Below are 20,281 nucleotides of genomic sequence, written 5' to 3' on the forward strand. Positions count from 1 at the left end.
GCTGCTGGAGTCGAGCAATAACTTTTAGTAGGCCTTTTGGCTAGTACTTTCCGAATTGAATTTTTAATAAGCTCGAACTTCAATTTAGCTACTCAACTGCTTATGGGAAAAAAATTATCATAGAAAATTTCAATTTTTGTTCAACTTATGTAACTGTTTAAATAATTATTTTTATAGGTTTCAATTTGAGCAGCCCTAATATAGAAATAATTATAAATGAATAAGCACTTGTTAATGACTTGCTTCACTCATCACTCATTAGTTGAAAACGCGTCGTCAGGTCGTTCAGTTAAAGCCTAACAACTATGTCCATATATTACTTGCTCATTATAGTTGTATTGGCCACGCCCACTTGGAGTGAACATACACGATTCAAGTCAATAGAATGCCACTCGTTCGATCCCGAAATTATTCACATCAGAAGCTGTATTCTAAAGCCGGTTGCGCGTGGTGTTAAAGATGTTTATGTGTTTATCAAACTACCGAAGGAGCCAATAACCAATGCTACGGTATATGACTATAAATACTATATATACCATAGAGGCGAAGACTCAAGCTGTGTACTTTATAGGTTCGTCTGGAGTTGAAGCATCGCGGCTATGACAAGCCCGTTTTATATGCATTCACCGTGGATGCGTGTCGATTCATGAATGCCAGAAATCGTAATATCCTCGCGAATGCTTTCTACAAATTTCTCAAATTTGACGTTTACACCAACTTGAATCATTCGTGTCCGTTCGCTGTGCGTAAATTTAAATTAACATAAGTTTGTTGCCATTTTCATATTTCAATATTGCAGGACGAATTTATCATCGATCGTTTACGCTTCGATGAGAATTTCAATTTTCCAGTACACATGTCCTTGGGCAATTATAAACTAATCAGCTATTGGTATACATACAATGTCCTGCGCATTACCATCCAATTGAACTTTGAGATCACAACTTAAGACATTGCATGATTATAATGCATTACGAAAATGGATCACATATATACTTATGTATATCGATATCTTTATAGCTGTAACTGTTTCTGGCTTGAATATAAAAAAAAATATATATAGATATATTGTTTCTTGATAAATGCTTATAATATAATTACCACGATGATATATATTAAACAAATGCAACATAAAATAATAAAGCAAAAATAACTGAGCGAATTTTGAATTAACTGGTTGAATGACCACTAATAATACACACATTTATTTCTATAAACTTCTGGTCAATATATTTTTTAATGTCCCTATTAAATATGAGCAATATTTATATCCGCTCTCGGCACACTCTTTCTCGTTTTTACGCTAACAGCCAATAATCCGTAACAAACTGTTTTGGTTTTTGGTAACTTTTTTATAGCTCAATATCCAAATTTGTATATACAAAATTTATGAGCTACAATGAATTTTCTAAATATAACATCATGACATGGAGGAGGAATGCTCGAGAGACAAAATGTAAGAGGTTCTTAGAGCAGTTAATAAATGAATTAATAATAAAATAATAAAAACAATTCCATAAAATCCTAATATTATATATCTAGCATAATAATCTCAGACCTTCCTTCCACTAACTGGAAATGTATTTATATCATGCCTTAGTTTGCTCCAATTTGTTGAGTCCAGGCTCATGCTGTAGCTAAGTGATTTATTGATTACACGATGACAGACTATGCCAGATAATTTCAGTATTATTTATATGTACTAACAACATACGATTCATCGCTTGACTAAACATATAATTTGTAAACATTGAAATTGCTGGGATATTTGTACGCAATGGCTGATCAGTTGAACTAGCACAGCGATGAGCTTCGGTTGTCAGACTCGACTTATTTGTTTTGCATTGTGTGTGCTTGCCACGCCTACTTTGATGATCAGAATAAAGCTAACAGGGATTCAATGCCAAAACTTGAATCCAAAGCTTGGCATCATTAAACAGTGCATTATTAAAGTGTACAATCGTGAGATAAGAGAATTGCACTTTTATATGACGCTGCTGCAGAAGCCAGTATCAAACGTCACGGTTGGTAAACCCATCAGTTGGCTATACATATATTTCATTTAACTCATATTATATCTATACATATGTACATATGAAACTCCAGATGCATTTAGACATCAAGCGGCGCTTTAGGTCCACCTTTGCCACCTTCGACATTGATGCATGCCGATTTTTCCGAAGCACCAAACGGAATCCCATTGCCAATGCCGTTTACAGTTTCTTTCATCTGCAGATCTACTCGAATATAAATCACACGTGTCCCTATGATGTAAGTCTCTAAGTAGCTATAACCACATCGAAGACTATTTTTTCAACTTTTTTTTTTTTTTATTGGACAGCATGATCTAATTGTGGACCGTTTACGTATTGCTGATCAAATTAACTTGCCGGTGCCTCTCAGCTCTGGCGAATACGAGATCACAACTTATTGGTATGTGCTAAGCAAACTGAGTGTCATTATCAATGTCAATATTGTGATTTCCGAATAAAAAAGTTGGCATAAAACAAAGAAAGGATATTTGTTTTTAAATAATGAGTACAGTCGATTATAATTACTATAATGCTTTCTCATCATTATAATAATTTTCCATATATTAACAATCTGTTACATTTGAAGGACATCGTATTTTGCAAAAATAAATATTTTACCCTGCAAATTATATACAAGAAATGTCTTCCAACTTAATTTTTATAAAGTGTATATATGTGAATATTATTCCTAAAGTTTTCAGTTTTTAAGGATACCTTAAATATTTTGTATTTAATTTTACCAAGCCCATGCAACTTTTTATTTTAGAAAATATTTAATTTAAAATTAAAAATAATTGACCCAAAACATTTTTTTATACTCGTATTAAACATCCAAAGAGAAAAAGACCATAATCCACAGCTGAGCTATGCATCATTTTACCCATTTGTCATCAACTTGTTGACAGGCAGTTAAATCATTTGTTGTTGTTGCTGCCACAAGTGAAAGTACAAAGCAGCATTCACTAAAATGTCAAGCGCAGCAAAACCCTGCCACACGCTCGATGTGTGTATAATTAAATGCTGTTGCATGTGATTGTTGTTGTGGCAGATGGACTGAGTTGAACAGACTCTGTCAGAGCATCCTCCGTCCAGACTTCTGCCCAGTTCAATAAACAGTCAAACACTGGCGAGCAACACCCTCAATTAAGCAACGTTGACAGCAAACAAATAAAGTGAACACCCAACGTCAACATTCGACTCGCAGAACTGCAACACCAGCCACGCCCACACAACATAACCGCCCGCTTATAGCATTGGGCTTTTATGAGCATGAGGAATTATGAATATTGCATGACATAAGAAGCTCTCTCTCTCTCTCTCTCTCTCTCTGTTTGTGTGTGCCTGTGTCTCGCCCCCAACTTACCAGCACAGAGCTCCCATCAAATCAGTTCTAAAGACCTTCTAAGCAAGTGTGTCCTATGTCTAGGCTAATAAATGTCTCTGCCTGTTTGTTGTGCTTGTGCGAGTGTGTGTGTGCGTGTGTGTGCTGGGTGTGTGTAAATAATTAAATTCTTAATTATCTCATGCCTCGCACACACTCGTAAACTCTGGTTAACTCCTGCTGGCACCTGATTAGCCGCATTCAACTTCATTTACACTTTGCCCACATCGCCAAAAAAAAAAAAAAAAATATGAGAAAATATTCATTTAATTAATTTTAATAATTCATACGTCACAAAATAGCAAAAAATTTCACACATGAAGACTTTCGAGCTTTAAAGCCAAAAATGCCAACTGAAAGTGTGAAATAATGTGTCAGAGTTCGTTAATGAACGAATTAGTATTCATTATGAGGTGTTCGCTTCGGGGCCTCGTCGCCGTTTGCCATTGCAATTTGCATAATGCGCTCGTCTCCTTATCTATTTTTCCCTGTTAGCGTGGGCGTCGTATGGGCGTGTGGGCGTGCCCGTTGCAAGCAGTGTGAGTAAATTAATATAAATGACAGCAAACATTGTCGTTTTAATGGCCCTGACTAAAGTTCCAGCAAGTGTTAATGCTTAACTGGGAATTAATGCTTTCATTCTAGTTCTGCATGAATTGCGTGTGACAACTCTAAAGGGATTCGACTATATAGATAAGCATGTGGGTATAGGAAGTACCATTAATGCTATGCATGTTTCATTTCACTCTGAAAATTGCGTTTGTGAAACTTGACATTAATTTTATTATTTTTATGCATGCATGTTAAAGCAGCGAAATGAAATTTAATTTTAATGTGGTAATTCAACAAACATGTTATATGTTTTAATATGCATGTTAACAATGAAAGTAACTAGTACTTCTGTTTACTTGCAGTTTGATTTCAATTGCTTCTAAGGCTGACGGAATGTTTTAGAAATAGTGTTGAAAATTTAACAAGAATATCTTGTATATTCTGGTAAATAATTTTTGCTACGGTTCAACGAATAGATGAAATTATAAATTTTTAACTACATTTTAGAACTACGTATAAGGAGTTCATTGTTAATATTGCTTGCTAAAAGAAGAATCAAAGAACTAAATCCAAGAATTTAAGCCTTTCTTTATATACATATGGGAAATGTGACAATCAAAATTGGAAATTTTATTTTCCAAACAAAAAAATTTTTCACAGAGCAAGCTTAACTATATATATTTTAGCATGAATTTAAAAAATGTTCTTAATTTTTTTAAATATTTTTTTTCTTATTTATGATACAAAAATCATTAAAAGCTAGTCTTCAAGCAATTTATCGCACTGGTGAGAAACGCTGCGATATTAATAAATATCTGCTATAATCTATTATATCTCCTTCCAATTCAAGTTAGCTCTAATAACCTGTTTCATATAACAGTCTAAATATAAAAGGGAATTTTGCAAATAATTTGAACAAAAACTTGTTAAAAATATTCCACATATTAGATTTCCCAAATAGAGGTGGACTTAGTTATTAATATGTAAATATGTAAATATATAGATTGATCTCGTTGGAGTTCAAACAATCCGGTTATTGATAGTTATTGTTTATTTAGTTATTGTTAAGTATAAAAAAAAAAAAAAAAAAAAAAAAAAAAAAAAAAAAAAACATTTAAAATTCAATCGAACGTAACACTAAAATAAAACATATATTAAAATGATAAAGATTATAGAATAACATTCATTTTAGCAAAGTGTTCTGTTTCATATTCCTGCTAAAACAATCACCAAATTCTGTTGAATCGCTCGCTGAATCATTACCGGAAACCGAACTTGACAAAGTGTCAATTGACTGGAGTTGGCCTTTTGTAATCGGAGCTTCAACTGTAAATTAGGCATTCATATCACACGACACCTGGCCAACTCATTAAAGCAAACGCAGCTGCCGCCCCCTTTGCAATTAGCTGCCGTTCAACCTTGAACATGCTTTTGTCCACTTGACTGTGTCTGTCTGTCTGTCAGTCAGTCAGTCAGTTAGCTTGGTGAAAGGCCGTCCAATTGGTTGGTGAAGTTCATGAGCCTTACCTCGCTGACGGGTTGATGACTTCTAATCCAATTAGAAAATTAACTGGCAGCACGTAGTTGTCTCTACGGCTCTTGGCTGCGACTTGGCTCGTTAAGCAATTTACTTGAATGCGAAGTTTCTTTCACAATTCCAATTTGGGTTTCGGTTGGAGAGTGTAAATTCAATTTGTTAACATTTCAATTTTCACCTTCGTTATTCAATTATGCATAAATGCACACACACACACACCGACAGCGACTCGCACGCACTCACACACACTTCAGAAATCAGCACGCGTAATGATATGCGAGGCAACAGTTCAAATCCGGGCGCTTTAGCTTTAACCCGGCGATGCGTTGAACTCGAAATAATTTTTGTTTAGCTCGAGTGCCAATTCAAAATGCAGCGAAGTGGAAATTCAGTCGCGTCCAGTTGCAAAGTGCAAACAAATTTGATATTTTTTTCTGTATATTTTTTCTCTGGCTTTTGTTTATTTGTTTGTGTCCAAAACATGGAAAAAACGCACGCGATTCGAGTGAATTCAGTACAAAGTGTCAAAAGTCTTGCGAATCCGCTTGCACGTTGTGTTGTGCCGCGTTACCAAACCGCAACTGATTTGCCTTGGCCAAAAGCCAGAGACAAGGACACGCTGTCTGCCAGTGGCAACATGCCCGGAGACGTCAAGTCTGCCGCACCGAACCAATCTGTCTGTGTGCGTGCGTGTGTGCGTGTGTGTGTGTGCCTTGGCGTGGGTGTTTGATGCCATTGTTTTGGTTTGCCTTGCAACCGGCTTCAAACCGCGTTGCATACGCACAGGCGCAATGCGAAGCTTACTCTTCGCTTGCCTGAGCTAAGAGAGCAATGGATTCCAAAGTTCTCTTTCGTTTTTATTTCGCATGTTGAGTGTGACAAATTTTTGGTTATTTTATCAATTAAGTATCAAAATTAATATTAAATTAAAATACCTTTTTCCAGTTCAACAAAATAGACTATTAAATCAATTTATATTGTCTTATGAAGACAGAATTTGGAAAATGAAATATTTGAGCTATTATGGTTTATTGATGTCTAAAAATATTAATACTAAATGCTTGCCAATAGAATAAAACTACAAAAATCATATATAAATATATTGTTAAAATATTCTGCAACAGAAAAACTTTTTTTTTTAATTTTTTATATGTTTAATTATGAAATTATATTGTTCGAATTTTTTATTTTCTTTTAAAATAAAATGTCGTTTTAATTTTAATATAACAAATATATAATCTAAAATTATATATTTTAATTTTTTTATTTATTTTATTTTTTTTTTATTTTAAACCTAATATAATTAAATATTTTCGGTTCAAATATTTTATTTAATTAATTTTGTATTTTAATATAAATAAAAATATATAAGCAAAAATATTAAAAAACTCATTCAGCTTATTTAAGAATAAATTAAAAAACGACAATAAAAACGACGGCAATATTTAATTATTACATTTTAGAGCTCATTGAATATGAAAATATGTTTTTTCAAATGTGGATGAAACATCAGGTTAACTAAAAAACTTTAATGGGAATTTTATATAGAGCAAACGATTTTTATAAAAATATATATAAATATATATGTATATATCCCATATTTCAGCGTAGACCTCAATCTAATTTGTCAACTTGTAATTTCTAATTCTAATTTGGTATATTTGTCAGAAATTAATCAAAGACATGCATAAAACTCCCAAGCTAATTAAAATTTCAATTAATATCGTTCGCAAGTCAGCGTGAATCATTTGGGCCAATAAAACGTAATGAATGTAAATGCATGAAAATTAAAATCAATCAGTTTTAGTGTTAGTTAAGCCCCGACAATAATGCAGCCACTTAAGCTATCAGCCAACTAGCACGAGCAGCAGCAGCAGCGGCGACAGCCGCAGAAAAGGAAAGCAAAGGACGAGGCCAAGTTGAAGGACAACATTTATGCCACCCTTGAGATTTGGACTCTATGAGAGAGAAATGCGATGCGGACGACGACTTGTGCGGCAGTGCTGATGATGCGGCTGAGGGTGGTGAAGTGGCCAAGTGTCCTGGGAGTGTGAGATGGGGGGAGTGAGTGAGTTGCCTTGTGGCTAGCGCAGTTTCGCGTTGACTGGCCACGCCAAGCAGGGGCAGGAGAGAGCCACAGAGTTGGGTCGTGTGCCTCGACAGCTTTGCTTAAAGTTATGCGCAATTCCTATAAATGTGCATGCGTTACGCAAGGCTGAGCAATTGTGGACGGGAGATGGAGATGCGAGCAAAGGCCAATGAATGCCTGATGATGTTGCCAATGATGACAACAACAACAACAGCAGCAACAGCAGCAACAACAACAACGGCGTTCAAGGTGCGTTCCCAAAAGGCACTTGAAGCTGCATTTACCGCTCCTGATTCGAGTTGGCAGCTCCTTATATTTATTTCATTACTTTTCTGTTGGAGCCGAGGGTTGCCTTTTATAGAGGGGTTGCTATTGAAATCTGAAATTGAAATTACTTAGCATTTTGGCAAGTATTATGACCAACACTTTTGCCACACTGTGCGCCGCACAGATGAATGTGTGAAATGGACAACATGAAAATGGCCAACTGTGCCCGCTTGTCATAAAAGCCATGTTCTATTAAACAGTAATAACGATTCGCCAGATTTCTGTTATACAACAACAACAACAGCCAGAACGTGGGTCGCACAGTAGTCAACAGTTTGTTCGCATGTGTCAGTCGCAATTTTACGAGCAAAATACTTTTGGCCATACAAAAAAAATAAATATAAAAGTTTTACGGCAACAAGCGGAAATGGCATTTTTACTGGCCATCTAAGCAGCCAGCTCCAGCTCCAGCTCCAGCTCCTGGCTCCCGGCTCCATCTCCAGCTGTGCGATTCGGCTCCCACACAGTCCCATTGATGGGCCAAATTGAAAACTATGCAAGCAAAAAGGGAAAAAAGGCCAAACTTTGCTGGCTGGCAGCATTTTCTGCTGCAATGGCACAAAAATTGATTTGTTGTCGATTTCAGTCGCTTCCCCCCCGGAATGCGGCCCTTTTGGCAGGCGTTACAGCTTCGTTTTCAATCTAATTTATGGCGCTGCAAGTGCAAGTAAACATGTGCGACAAACGACCTTATGAGGCCAAAAACTTTTTGAGGGTGTCCAAAATCAAAAGCTGTTAAATAAAAATACTCTTCGTTTGCTTTATTGGCATTTAAGTTTGGCACAGCGAACGCAGCTGCAGCTGGACGTGGATACTGTTGCTGCCAGGATGCTGCGGCTGCTGTCAACAGCAGAAGCGTTGACCATTTGTCTTCGACGAGTGCTGACAACGAGTGTTGAGTGTTTGTGAGTGTTGTGAGCGAGTGCAGGGCGAGACGCGTCGAGATTGCAGATCTCAGTCATTGATCGATCGAGCGCAAAACGCAAACCAACGGCGACTGCGTTGCCATATCTGAGATAATTCATTTGCATATATTCAGCAGCTTCTGAAGAATTCGCAGCTGTCGGAGCAGCTACAACATTATTGCCATATAATACTCAAACACAAGTCAAGACTCAATAGTGTTGCCATATTTTGAAAAAATGCAGCTGTTTACTAACTGATCGCAGCTTTCTATGCGCTTCTCACATGCGAAATTTTAACTGTCAAGACACTTCTTTCTCTCATTGCAATATTTTTCTCATAGAGAAGCTAAGATTAAGATTCCATAGTGTTGCCACATTTTATAAAATACATTTAATGTACATACTGATACTCATCCGTATATATATCAGAGTCAGAGTCAGTCAGAGTACTTCCTTCTCTTTTTGTTATATTCTTCTCATACAGATCTTCTTATATAAGATCACATGGTGCTGCCACATTTTCAAAAAATCTCTTCTATTCCCTTACTGATCACGCCGCCTTTCTATGCACTTCTCACGCATTGCCTGCCTTGCCCCCACAGGAACTCATTAAAATTCCAAGCCTATGCAAGACCTCCACCCATAATACTCTAGCATTTGCGCTATGCGCGCTCTTCTATGCGCTACTCATTAGCCATTGAGATTACATATGGTTAACCCCAGAGAGCTTTGGTAGATTGCTAAGCGCAGACATTTAAAGTTTGCCCTTTTAACTCATTTTGCCAATTTTACTCCTATTCTTTTTTTTTTTTTTTTTTTTTTTTGCTGTTTTGCAGTTTTGCTGTTCTGCTTTGGGGCAGCATTAACCACGTCTCGCGTCCACCTACTTAATTATTTGAAGCATTCGCACAATTTTCACAAACATGTTCTTCTTATTCACTTAATTCACTTTTTGTCTGCTGTCAGTTGAAGTTGGAGTCTTGGCCAGTTGAAAGAACAGGTTGTCAAGGTGGTATACCCAATACACACACACACACACACACACACACACTATATATATGTATATATGTCTGTGTGTGTGTATATGTATGCTTGTAGTCTAGATAGCAGCCGCACATTCCTTCGCTGGAAGCTTCACATTTATGCCAAAGTTAAGTGAACTTGAAGCCTTTAGCCAGTGTCTTGGCCACGGCTACTGGCTCTGCATTTGCCCTTATCTGCGAGCGTCAGTCCGCCGCCACCACCAAGCCACCACCCAGCCCCTCCCCCTCCCCCTACTGCATAAGTTGTGAGTTTTTTAATTGCAGTCTAAATGGACTTCAATGAATGCTGCTGCAACGACTTGCAACCTGCGACGACTGGCGGCAGTTTATCTTTTGATTGTTGCCTGCTTCGGTTGCTGCTGCTGTTGCTGTTGCTTCTTCTGTTGCATTGGGCAGCACTCGAAGAGCGAAACAAAGTCACAAACGGAAGACGTCGACAAGGATGACGCCTTTTGCAGTCAAAGATTTTAATTACTGCAGAAAATGTTTGCCTGCATTTACAAAGTGCACTCAAAACTCCAGCGCAGACTTTGAGTGCGCAGCTTCATCCACTTTGATTCTATTTTGTATTTAAAAGAAATTAAGAGTTTTGTTGCCTTCTTTGTGCCGAGCCACGTCATCGACGGGCATGGCTTAATGCAACGATTGATATGGCACATTAAAATCGCCGGCAACTGGCGATTCGTAAGGCCGCAAGATTGATGATGCCGCACGGCAGCCCGTTGCCAGTTGGCAGAGCTTATCGGTTAGCTGCAACCGCAGCAGGAGCTTGCAGCAGCAACCGAAGCAGCAGCAGCTACAGCAAGCGGCAGCAACAGCAGCTGCTTAAAGTGCACGTACTTTGTCTAACTGCCAATGCTCTGGCCATTGGCATTGGCATTGGCAATGGCAATCGCATTGCGTCTTGGCCACATGCCGCGCACGGCCACAATTCGTAAATTTATTAAACGTCAACACGGCACTGAGCCAAATAAACTTGTCTCACGACAACTGCCTGCGCCACAAGACCGCAAGACCACGGCCAACTCTATATACCCCAGTCCAGCTTCGATTCCAGTCCGGGCACGCAGCGAACGGTTAAAATTAATAAAGCATCTTTGGTTTTGCCTCGTTCGCTTTGCTTTCGCCCGTTCGCTCAGATTCTGAGAGTGGGGAGCTGAAAGTAACTAAACGAAACGAAGATGTTGCCAATCTATGGCTCGTCTTACCATTTGCTGTTGACCACTTTTTCCATCCAGCGCGCGCGCAAACGACGTCAACTTGGCCAGAAAGTTGTTGCCTCTACCCTCTATCTCTCTCTATCTCTATTTCTCTCTCTCTCTCTCTTTCACTATGTCTCTCACTGTAGCTGTGACTCCCTGGCCAGTCTTGCATTAGCCTCACAATTGCAGCCATGTGGGTTTTCTAACAGTGATATTTATCTGCGACTGCAATTACCGTTGTATGGACTCGATTAGGGTTCGGTGGCATACTCATAACTTAGCAATGAAGCCAGCGGCCTGGCCAGCCACTCACTGACATTCGCCTTTGAGTTGGGTATTTGTAATGCATACATATTGTATATCCATCCATACAATGCCGTTGTCTACGACCCATGCAAAACGAGCACTGGCCACATCTTTGACTGAAATATGCAAGCGGGAGTTGGCAAGAAATTCTCGAGTTGCCAAAACGATATAGAGATCTTATCTAAAAAAAAAAAAAAATAGCTAAAAATTAAGTCTTATGTCAAACCAATCACTTTTAATGCAATTCTGATTATAAATTATTTGTAGTATGCTGACTTTTCCATAGATTCAATTACAATATACAGAAGAATTTATAGTCAGGCTATAAACAATTTGCTTTATCCAGCGAAATTCCAACTGTCAAAATTCGTGTTATACAAGAACCGGGGAATGCCAGACCAGACTCGTATCATAAAATTTCAGCGCATATCGTCATGTAAATCTTGAGTAGTGATTAGAAAATTTAATAAAGCAACTGCAACAAAAAACAACGGCAGCACAACACACAACAACAGTTGCAACATAATAAGTGTTGCAGAAAACAACAGCGAAAAAGAAAAAGTCAAACAGATCTTAACTTTGTTGCTGGGGCTTTGTAATTGCCTACGGAGAAGCTCGATCGCTCGCTCAGGTTGCAGCGGGTCTTGTTTATGCAGCTCGTCGTTGTGTTAGTTGTTGTAATTAAAGTACGAAAATGGACGGTTGCAACAAGATGCAACACACACTCACACACACACATATACACACACTGGGTGAGGTGCACGATTAAAAAGGAAAATTTCTGCAGAATTGCCAGCCAGACTTCAAGGGAGTCTGCCTGATGATCATGGTGATCAACAACAGCAACAACAACAGGAACAACAACAACATCAGCGCGTAATTAGACTAAGAAGCAATTTACAATTTCAACTTTAATCTTGTTAGTTTAATACGCTAGCCGAGCTTAGCCCGAGCTCGGCTGAAAGTGTGAGTGCAGCTGGACCTGAACATGGCCCAATGGCTGGACTGTTGAATGTTTATTGCATTGCGTGTCTGCACAAGAGGATGTGGGTGTGGCAACGCCCAAACACGGCCAGCGGCCACGCCTCAAAACAAGCGCGTCCACACACGTCTAAGGTCAGACAGCGGCGGCGATTGGCAGCCAAAAAAATAATCAAGAAGGAAAAAAATAAAAAAGCCTTAACCTGTTGAAGCCTAAATACTCTATAAACAATTTTTATGGATTACAGAATAAACACGTTTTTTTGTACATTTAAATTATTTACACATTTTTGGATTTATGATATATATATATATTTAATAGTTATTTTTTAGTTGACTATATTTTTGTCAATATTCTTAAAAATAAATAAAATAAATAAAAATAAGTTATAGAAATTATATATATTTTTTTATGATATTTAATATTTTATTTTACTTATTTTATAATTTTATTTCTTTTATATTTGTACTCTGGATATCGAAATTTCCGAAATGTCTTCACTTGAAACCTCAAGAGATAAACTTTAATTCTAGGTATTTCTCTATATGTCAAGAATTTTATTATTTGAAAATACCTGACCTGAATGAAAAGAGTTATCCCTTACACCAGTTTGCAAATTTGCACCTTACAAACCCTTACATGAAAAATGTTTTGAAAAAAATGTGTAAAGAATATATAGAATAACTCAATCATTTCTCATTCGTAAATGCATGCTTAAAAACTAAACCTTTGAGGTCCTCATTTCCTAAACGAGCATTCCAATAGCTCAAATGTACAGTTCGAAATGTACCCAGATTTACTTTTACTGCGAGAGTAATAAAATTTCTTCAGTTTTCATCTGCTTCGGCTTAAGCTCGATTCCTTAATTTCAGCATACTCTAAAGCATAGGGCAGCTGCGAAAAAAATTGAGCTGTTGGTTTTGCTCTGCGCCCGGCGGACTGGCGGCATCGACTCTTACGCTTGGGTTGACTCCTGTGACTTATGTGGCAAATTACAGCGCCTTGGCTTCCAAGAAATTGAAAAAAAAGGCGCCAAATTATCTGCATTGTGTTTTATAGCAAAGGCAGCTGCAACAACAGCAACAACAACAACAGCAGCAGCAGCAGCAGCAGGAGCAACAGAAACAGCATCAACTCTTTTCGCCTTGATGCGCATTGTGGCACGTCATGGACGTCTAATTGAATTTCGTATGAAGGCGCACGCTCGCCTTGGTCCTTGCACTAATCCTTGCCAGCTCCACAAGCTGCATGTGTAAGTGATAGCTTTGTTTGAGCTTAAATAATGACTGTGTATATGTGTGTGAGTGTGTGTGGATCAGAGCTGGAGTCTGGATCGACATGGACGGGCAGCAATTAATTTCACACAGACACTTGAACTTTTTGGCTGCAACAAATCCCAGTCTTTGGCTCGGAGCAAAACTTTTGCCACTACCCCAACATCCTCTGGCTGCCGCTCAATGAGTTGCGGCATAGTTCTGTGTGTTATGTGGCTTGCGCTGGCTTTGGACAAAACAATTTACAGGCTTCCCAAAACTTGCCTGTTTATTGTTTATGGCATCATTGTGCTCCATTGTTGCTCCCGTTGCCGAAACTTAAATCCTTTTAGTGCTTTGTTTATGAACTTGTATATAAATTCTCAACAGCCAAAGTTTTGCCTGTCTTTATTTTCATTTTCATTTTCTTTTATTTATTTATATTTTTTTTTTTGGATTTCTCGTACATTTTCTGCCTCTTCAGTTAATCCTTTTGGCTTGCCACAGTCGTGTGGCATGTGTTGCATAAATCAGTTGCAATTGCTTTATTATGATTTGCTTAAAATATGCCATAAATTTAGCCAGCTAGCATTAAAATCAACAAAATCACACAGAGATTTACACACACACACACACGCACATACACAACTGACAACTGGCTGACAGTGATAAGCCATGTTTGCTTATGCTAATTTGACACTGTTGCTTAACGTTTTCATTTGCAATTTTTAGTATTTAAGCCTTGTTTGGCTTGCCAACAATTTGATTTTCATACAGTTAATGCATTTAGCTGCAGCTTGATGCATTTAAAATATTGCCGAGTCATGAAATTTAATCAATTTCTGGTTAATATTAACTACAGCATACCCTTTAATTGTGTAAAATGTATGAAGAGGTGCAGAGAAATTCGATGGTGAAAATTGACTTGATATAAGAGGAAAAATTATGGAATTTGTTCGAAAAAATTTAATGTAATTTTAAAAATATACTTTGCTTTATTTTCTTATATTTAATACATTTATAACTTGCATAAAATAAAATAAAATAAGTAAATAAATAATAAATAAATAAATAAATTTAGAAACTCTGAGATTCGGAAGATCTTGAACTGATTTCATTTTCATTTATCTATGAACTATCCACAGACTGCAAATACTGTGAAAAATAAGCCTGATTAGTCAATATCAAATGAAGTTAAAGCAAAGTATAAACAACGCTTTAATGATCTCTCCCATTACCTAAGAACCCTCACCGGTCTTCAACCAGAACCCTCACCTCACACATACAACAGGTGCATTCGGACTCAAGTCAAGTAACACGCAATTAATTTCAGTGTACAACATGGTAGCTGAAACAGCAATTGTTGTGCTATAAGCCAAGTGCTATGGCCTGCCACAGCTAGAGCTCTGCAATGATATTAGCATATTCCTGGAATGTATTTGGCTTTAAAGAGGACATCAATCCAGATCGCTTGTACGCTGCCAGCAAAGTGTTCGATTGTGCACCACAAGTTGGTTGATAATGCGTGGTTGCAAGGATGTCAACTGTGCCACATCGAGATGCACAGAACGAAGACTGTTTGCTTTGCCAGCTACTATGTAATTTGATGGCTCTACGCGTATAAAAGACGCCTGACAAGATCCGAGTTGTTGGCCATTGTCGCTCGTTACTTTCATTAGGCAGCCGCCAGTTGACAATGATGTATCCGCAGAGCATGTGAAAAATTTAAGATGCCCACAACAACAACAACAACAAGAACAACAAACAGCAGCAGCAGCAACAACAAAAAATAAAAGACGGTCAGTTGGAACTGGCTCCACATGTGAGAGACAAAAGGCTCACAAACTTAAATTGGGCTCCCCGTTTGCTGTGTATTTTTTCCACTCTCCTCTTCGTGCTCTTCTTCTTCTTCTTTTTCTGCTTTTTGTTGTTTGCTTAAATGTTGCATTGTGCTGGGCTCTTGCGCTGTGTTAGCCGTTGAGTGCATTTAGCGTTCATTTGATGAACAATTCTGTGGGCCCGCTCTTTGCCTTGCACTTGTTGGCCAAGGCGTGGGCAAACAAACGGTAGCTGCCAGCCAAGCCAAGCCAAGCAGAGCCGAGCCGAGACGAACCAAGACCCAAGCTTCAGTCAGAGCCAGAAGTCAGCCAACTCCATCTTCAAATGCATCTGTCTCTGTTGTTGTTACTGTTGTTGTTGTTGTTGTTGCCACTCCCCTTGCCGCACTAAATGACTTTGACATTCTTTTGCTTGCAAAGCGTTTCTTATGCTCAAAATATATATATGTATATATATACTCTAGTCGGAACGAAAGGGTGTATGACACGTACATTTAATTTGCTACCTTTTATTGACCTTTGGAGGAAGATATTGTAGTATTAGAATTATAACTTATCTAAGCATACATATGGAACTTGAAACCATATATCGAGTATAGATATATAAACATTAAAGCTTTCTCCGTTTACTCTCAGGAAATACATTTATAATTAAATTATAATTAAACTTAGCAGCTTAGTATTCAATGATTTTAGCAATTATGAGAGTTATGAATAGCTTCTGTAATAATTATAAATTATAGTAAAATGTTTTAGAACTCATTATATATATGCCTATACTTACACATATTCCCTAAGCTTTTACCCAAATATATATGTATATATATATATGAAAATACACTATTTCATAAACAGCACTATTAACTCTATCAACTCTCTTCTGCTTAGAGTATTTAGTATTCGCTTTGCTGCACTCATTTATTGCTCTCGTCTGAGCTTCTCTTTTTTTCTTGTGCTGTCTGCTGTGGCATGTTATGTGACTGCGATTTGAATTCAATCAAAATGAGACACACACACACATACACACACAGAAGCTTCCACTCATATGAACAAAAAGGCAATGCCGCTAAATTGGCCGCTGGCTTTTTATGTTTCCTGTGACGATTCTTTGTTTATTAAACTAGCAATTTCTACTTTTATTTCACAATTTAAATGCCCCCGCTACACACACACACACACACACATACACCAATTCGCATGAGGGGGCATGGCCCAGACTAGCTAGACATGTCAGAAATGAATACATGAACTCTGTTGACCGCCGCCGCCGTCGCAGCAGCAGCAGCCGCAGCAGCAGCAAAGATCGAGATTTATGTGCGCATGCGCTTTCCGTGGTCCGCATTTCGCAGTACGGCGTGATCTGTTCAACTGCGTCGACTGCACCGCCAATTGACGTTAATTTATGGCATTGGCATGCACCACTCGCCAGGCCCAGCCAGGCCTAACAAGCCCCCAAAATGCAGCCAGCCCCGAGGAGACCCGAACCAAACAGAATCAACAGCATCAACAGAAACAAAGCCACAAACGCAAAAAGACAAAAACAAAACTTTATGAACTGCTTATGAGTATTTATTTTTATAGAAATAATCAGAAAGGCAGTCAAATTTATGGCTCACATGCTAAAAAGCCTTCGGGCCAAAAGATACAAAGGTGAGGCTGACTCAATGCACAAATCGGGCCGAAATAAATGTGTGCGCGCTCTGCTGGCTAAAAGGACTCTTTGGCTTATCACAACTTGGCTAAATGCGCTGACATGTTTAATTTTCGGGCGTGCTCGATAAGAAATGCACTGGCTGTCAAAGCAACGATGGTTATGCAAAACGAGGGTCGCTTGAGTAGTGAGAGCAAAGGCAGTGATGAAGGAAGTAATATATTGAACTATTTATGGTACTAATAAATTTATATATAAATAATTTTTTTTTTATGTTTTATTTTGGCTAGCATTTTATTCTGTAGAACATAAGATAAGTTGAATGACATTGTTAATTCAATAGATGACTTTAGCTTGTGCCCTATGACTCGTTTTGTCAACCCTGCCCTCTACAGACTTTGCCCTGCCTTCAATATTTTAATATTGTTTGCATTTCTTACACTTAATTTTCCGCCCTATAAAATTCAATCTAAACATAATTTATTTAGCGATTTCTTAGAAAATTAATTTTATTCAGCCACAAATCAAAAGTCTCTTAAACAACCCTCGCTGTTGATTTCCATAGCACCTGTCCAGAAAAAAATGTAAATTGTTATCCAACTGGCTACCAGCCACTGCACCACCCTGGACCACCCAGCAACTGCATTAATGGACAGGAAAATGTCGATTTAAACTCAAACCTTAAATTCCGATTATCGTAAATTCCGAATTATCATTCGAAATGACTTTTTCAGCCGACTCGTTAATTGAAAACGAAAGGAGTTTAAAGTGTTTTTGATATGCGCCAACATCGAGCTCAAACAACAAGCTGCAGTAGACGTTTTTTTTTATGTTTGAGCTGTCCACTTTGCAATGGATATGGCGACAATAAACGCCATCAATTGCCTGATTTGCATATGTGCCAATTGTGGGCGTTGCGGCAGGTGAGAGGTAGGTGTAGTGGGCGGAGGCCTGACTGCATAGCATTACAGGCAGTTACTGCGGCAATGTCACATAAACATAAATGCAGGCATAAACGCATTTGATAACGCAGCAAAGCAACTAAATTTCCAGCACGCGTTTTGCGCGCGTTTTGTACGCGTTTTTTATTGGGCATACGCAAGCGGCAGATGTGTCCGGTTGTTGTTGTTTCGGTTGCTGTTGCTGTTGCCGCTGCCCCTTATCTGAGATGCAACAACTGTCGATTTTTTCAATCTGGACAGTAAAATTACATGCAAATCCAATTAAGTTGTTAACTCAACGCTGGATACCGCAACTTTTAGCTCTTTTTACTTTTTATCCTCTTTTTGTATGCAATTTATTTTAATTTTTTGTTTCAGTTTGTATTATCTTTGTGTGTGTGTGTTTAAGCTCTTTGGGGTCAGTGTGGTGCACTCTTTGTGTTTTTAATGAGCAAGTGCCGAGGCGTCCACCAAGCTAGCTGGCTCCCAAAAGTGTTGGCGTTTGGCTCTTTGGCCATTGACCAGTTGTGATTAAATCGAAATCCCTGTCGCTGCATTCGCTGTTTCACTGTGGCCAATTACTCGGTTATTTACAATGCATAGAGCCAAAAGCCAAACTCCGTTTGTTGCCGCTTTAATTTAGTTTTTCGCTGTTCGCTTTTCGTTTTATTTATTTTTGATTTCAATTCGTTTTTCGGCCTTTATCGCATATCTGCAAACCACTTATAATTGGCAATTTAAAGCTAGCCACAAGAGTGCATATTTAAATCAATTGACCACAATGCGACTATAAGCTGCAAAGCTAGCCGATTAAATGCAGCACCAAATGAGACTAGCTTAAACTGAAAGCTCAACCCGACTTTATTTATAGAGCTAATGGAATGGGTAGAGAGGAGAGTAGAGATAGAGCAAATATGCAATTAATTTAATGCAATTAATCTCATGTGAACTTTGGCGTGCTTTAAAAGCTTACGACTCTGTCTTTGCACTAGTAATAGTAATGGAAGATTTAATAATTAAGAGAAAAATATAGAGAACAAATATATAATCGATATTTAATAATAGAAAATATTAATGAGCTTCTAAAAATTGTTCTAGTCGATTTTTATAACACTGATTGAATGAATGCCTTAAGCTTTTCGACGCGTGATAGATCTTTAAGCACATAATGTAGTATAAGTTTAAAAAGCTTTCCGAATTTTTAAGTCCTAAGAAAGTATTATCTGTTTTATCTACACATGTTGTCTCTATTTTGTCACCAATTATGTAGCTTTCTGAATTTCTTAAATATATAGCACATATGTATATTTGGGAAAATTTTTAAATTTCTAACTTTATTTGTTTTTAAACTTTAATGATTTTTAAGAGCTCTACTTCTACATAAACACATTTTTACTCAAAAATTCTTTGGTTATCAATTTCACAATCTGAATTGATGATAAATTTAAGCGCCTAATGATGCCAGTGTCATTGAGTCATTGAAGCCGCGTAAACTAACACAAGCTAGAGCCTTATTTATGCCCATGACTCGGTTGCCATTGCAGGACACGCCCTGGCCATTAACAATACGCCTGCCTACAGACATGCATACATATAAATGGATATACATATATGTATATATAGACATATGTGTGTGCTCACCCGTGGCTGTAGTTAGTAATCCAATGTTGCGGCTGCACTATAATTGAATTCACATAACTAATGATCCATAAGCAAGTCGTTGTCAGCAATTAGAAGGCACACACGCACACACACGCATACGCACACACATATACTCAGATTAAAGGGGCATGGAATGCATTGCAATTGCGTTAAATGCACAAATTTATGAGAATTTAAACAGTGATTTTCACGCTTTAATTACCTAGCTGCTGCGCAACAGTCCGACGACTATAACCGACTAATAATAGCAGTGCCCTCTCTATAGGCCGGTTGCCATAGACGAAACGCGGCATTCACGCATGCGCCGAACCGGAGCGTTGACTGGATCTCTGCTTCAGCTTCTGCTTCAGCTTCAGCTTCTGCTTCTGCTTTTGGTTGTGGCTCGGTCTTCCTGGCCGCGGGCGGAGCTGCGGCTTCGGCTACCTTTCCCAAAAACAACAACGCGCAAATGGAACGCGAAACTGCAACTGTGCAACTTCTGCTTCAACTGCGGCTGCTGCTGCTTCTGCTGCTGCGTTTGCCGTTCACAAACTTCATTTGGCCTCGCGGCACTTTTGGCTTTAATTTATTGCAGTTTTG

At 38.1% G+C, this 20,281-nt stretch overlaps 2 protein-coding genes across 2 annotated transcripts; both read left to right on the forward strand.

The window, feature by feature from the left end:
• LOC149268391 (uncharacterized) lies at positions 1 to 1,418 on the forward strand. The gene is made up of 3 exons (XM_089472336.1): positions 1 to 509; positions 572 to 742; positions 800 to 1,418. Exons 1-3 carry the CDS (start codon positions 306 to 308, stop codon positions 947 to 949), a joined length of 525 nt encoding a protein of 174 aa, XP_089328462.1. The 5' UTR covers positions 1 to 305; the 3' UTR covers positions 950 to 1,418.
• A 668-nt stretch (positions 1,419 to 2,086) lies between these two features.
• Positions 2,087 to 2,518, forward strand: LOC149268392 (uncharacterized). The gene is made up of 2 exons (XM_089472337.1): positions 2,087 to 2,271; positions 2,342 to 2,518. The coding sequence occupies exons 1-2, from the start codon at positions 2,095 to 2,097 to the stop codon at positions 2,489 to 2,491; spliced, it is 327 nt and encodes a 108-aa protein (XP_089328463.1). The 5' UTR covers positions 2,087 to 2,094; the 3' UTR covers positions 2,492 to 2,518.
• Positions 2,519 to 20,281: the final 17,763 nt, after the last annotated feature.

This window comes from Drosophila arizonae, chromosome 5 (assembly GCF_054131065.1).
Source record: "Drosophila arizonae isolate 15081-1271.41 chromosome 5, UAZ_ARI_1.0, whole genome shotgun sequence".
Taxonomy (NCBI): domain Eukaryota; kingdom Metazoa; phylum Arthropoda; class Insecta; order Diptera; family Drosophilidae; genus Drosophila; species Drosophila arizonae.

Bases quoted from the DNA above. Each gene is read 5' to 3' on its own strand.
- LOC149268391 (XM_089472336.1), top strand. From the start codon at position 306: ATGTCCATATATTACTTGCTCATTATAGTTGTATTGGCCACGCCCACT. The intron at 510-571 runs GTATATGACTAT...TGTACTTTATAG, and splicing joins AGCCAATAACCAATGCTACG to GTTCGTCTGGAGTTGAAGCA. The intron at 743-799 runs GTGCGTAAATTT...TCAATATTGCAG, and splicing joins ATCATTCGTGTCCGTTCGCT to GACGAATTTATCATCGATCG.
- LOC149268392 (XM_089472337.1), top strand. From the start codon at position 2,095: ATGAAACTCCAGATGCATTTAGACATCAAGCGGCGCTTTAGGTCCACC. The intron at 2,272-2,341 runs GTAAGTCTCTAA...TTTATTGGACAG, and splicing joins ATCACACGTGTCCCTATGAT to CATGATCTAATTGTGGACCG.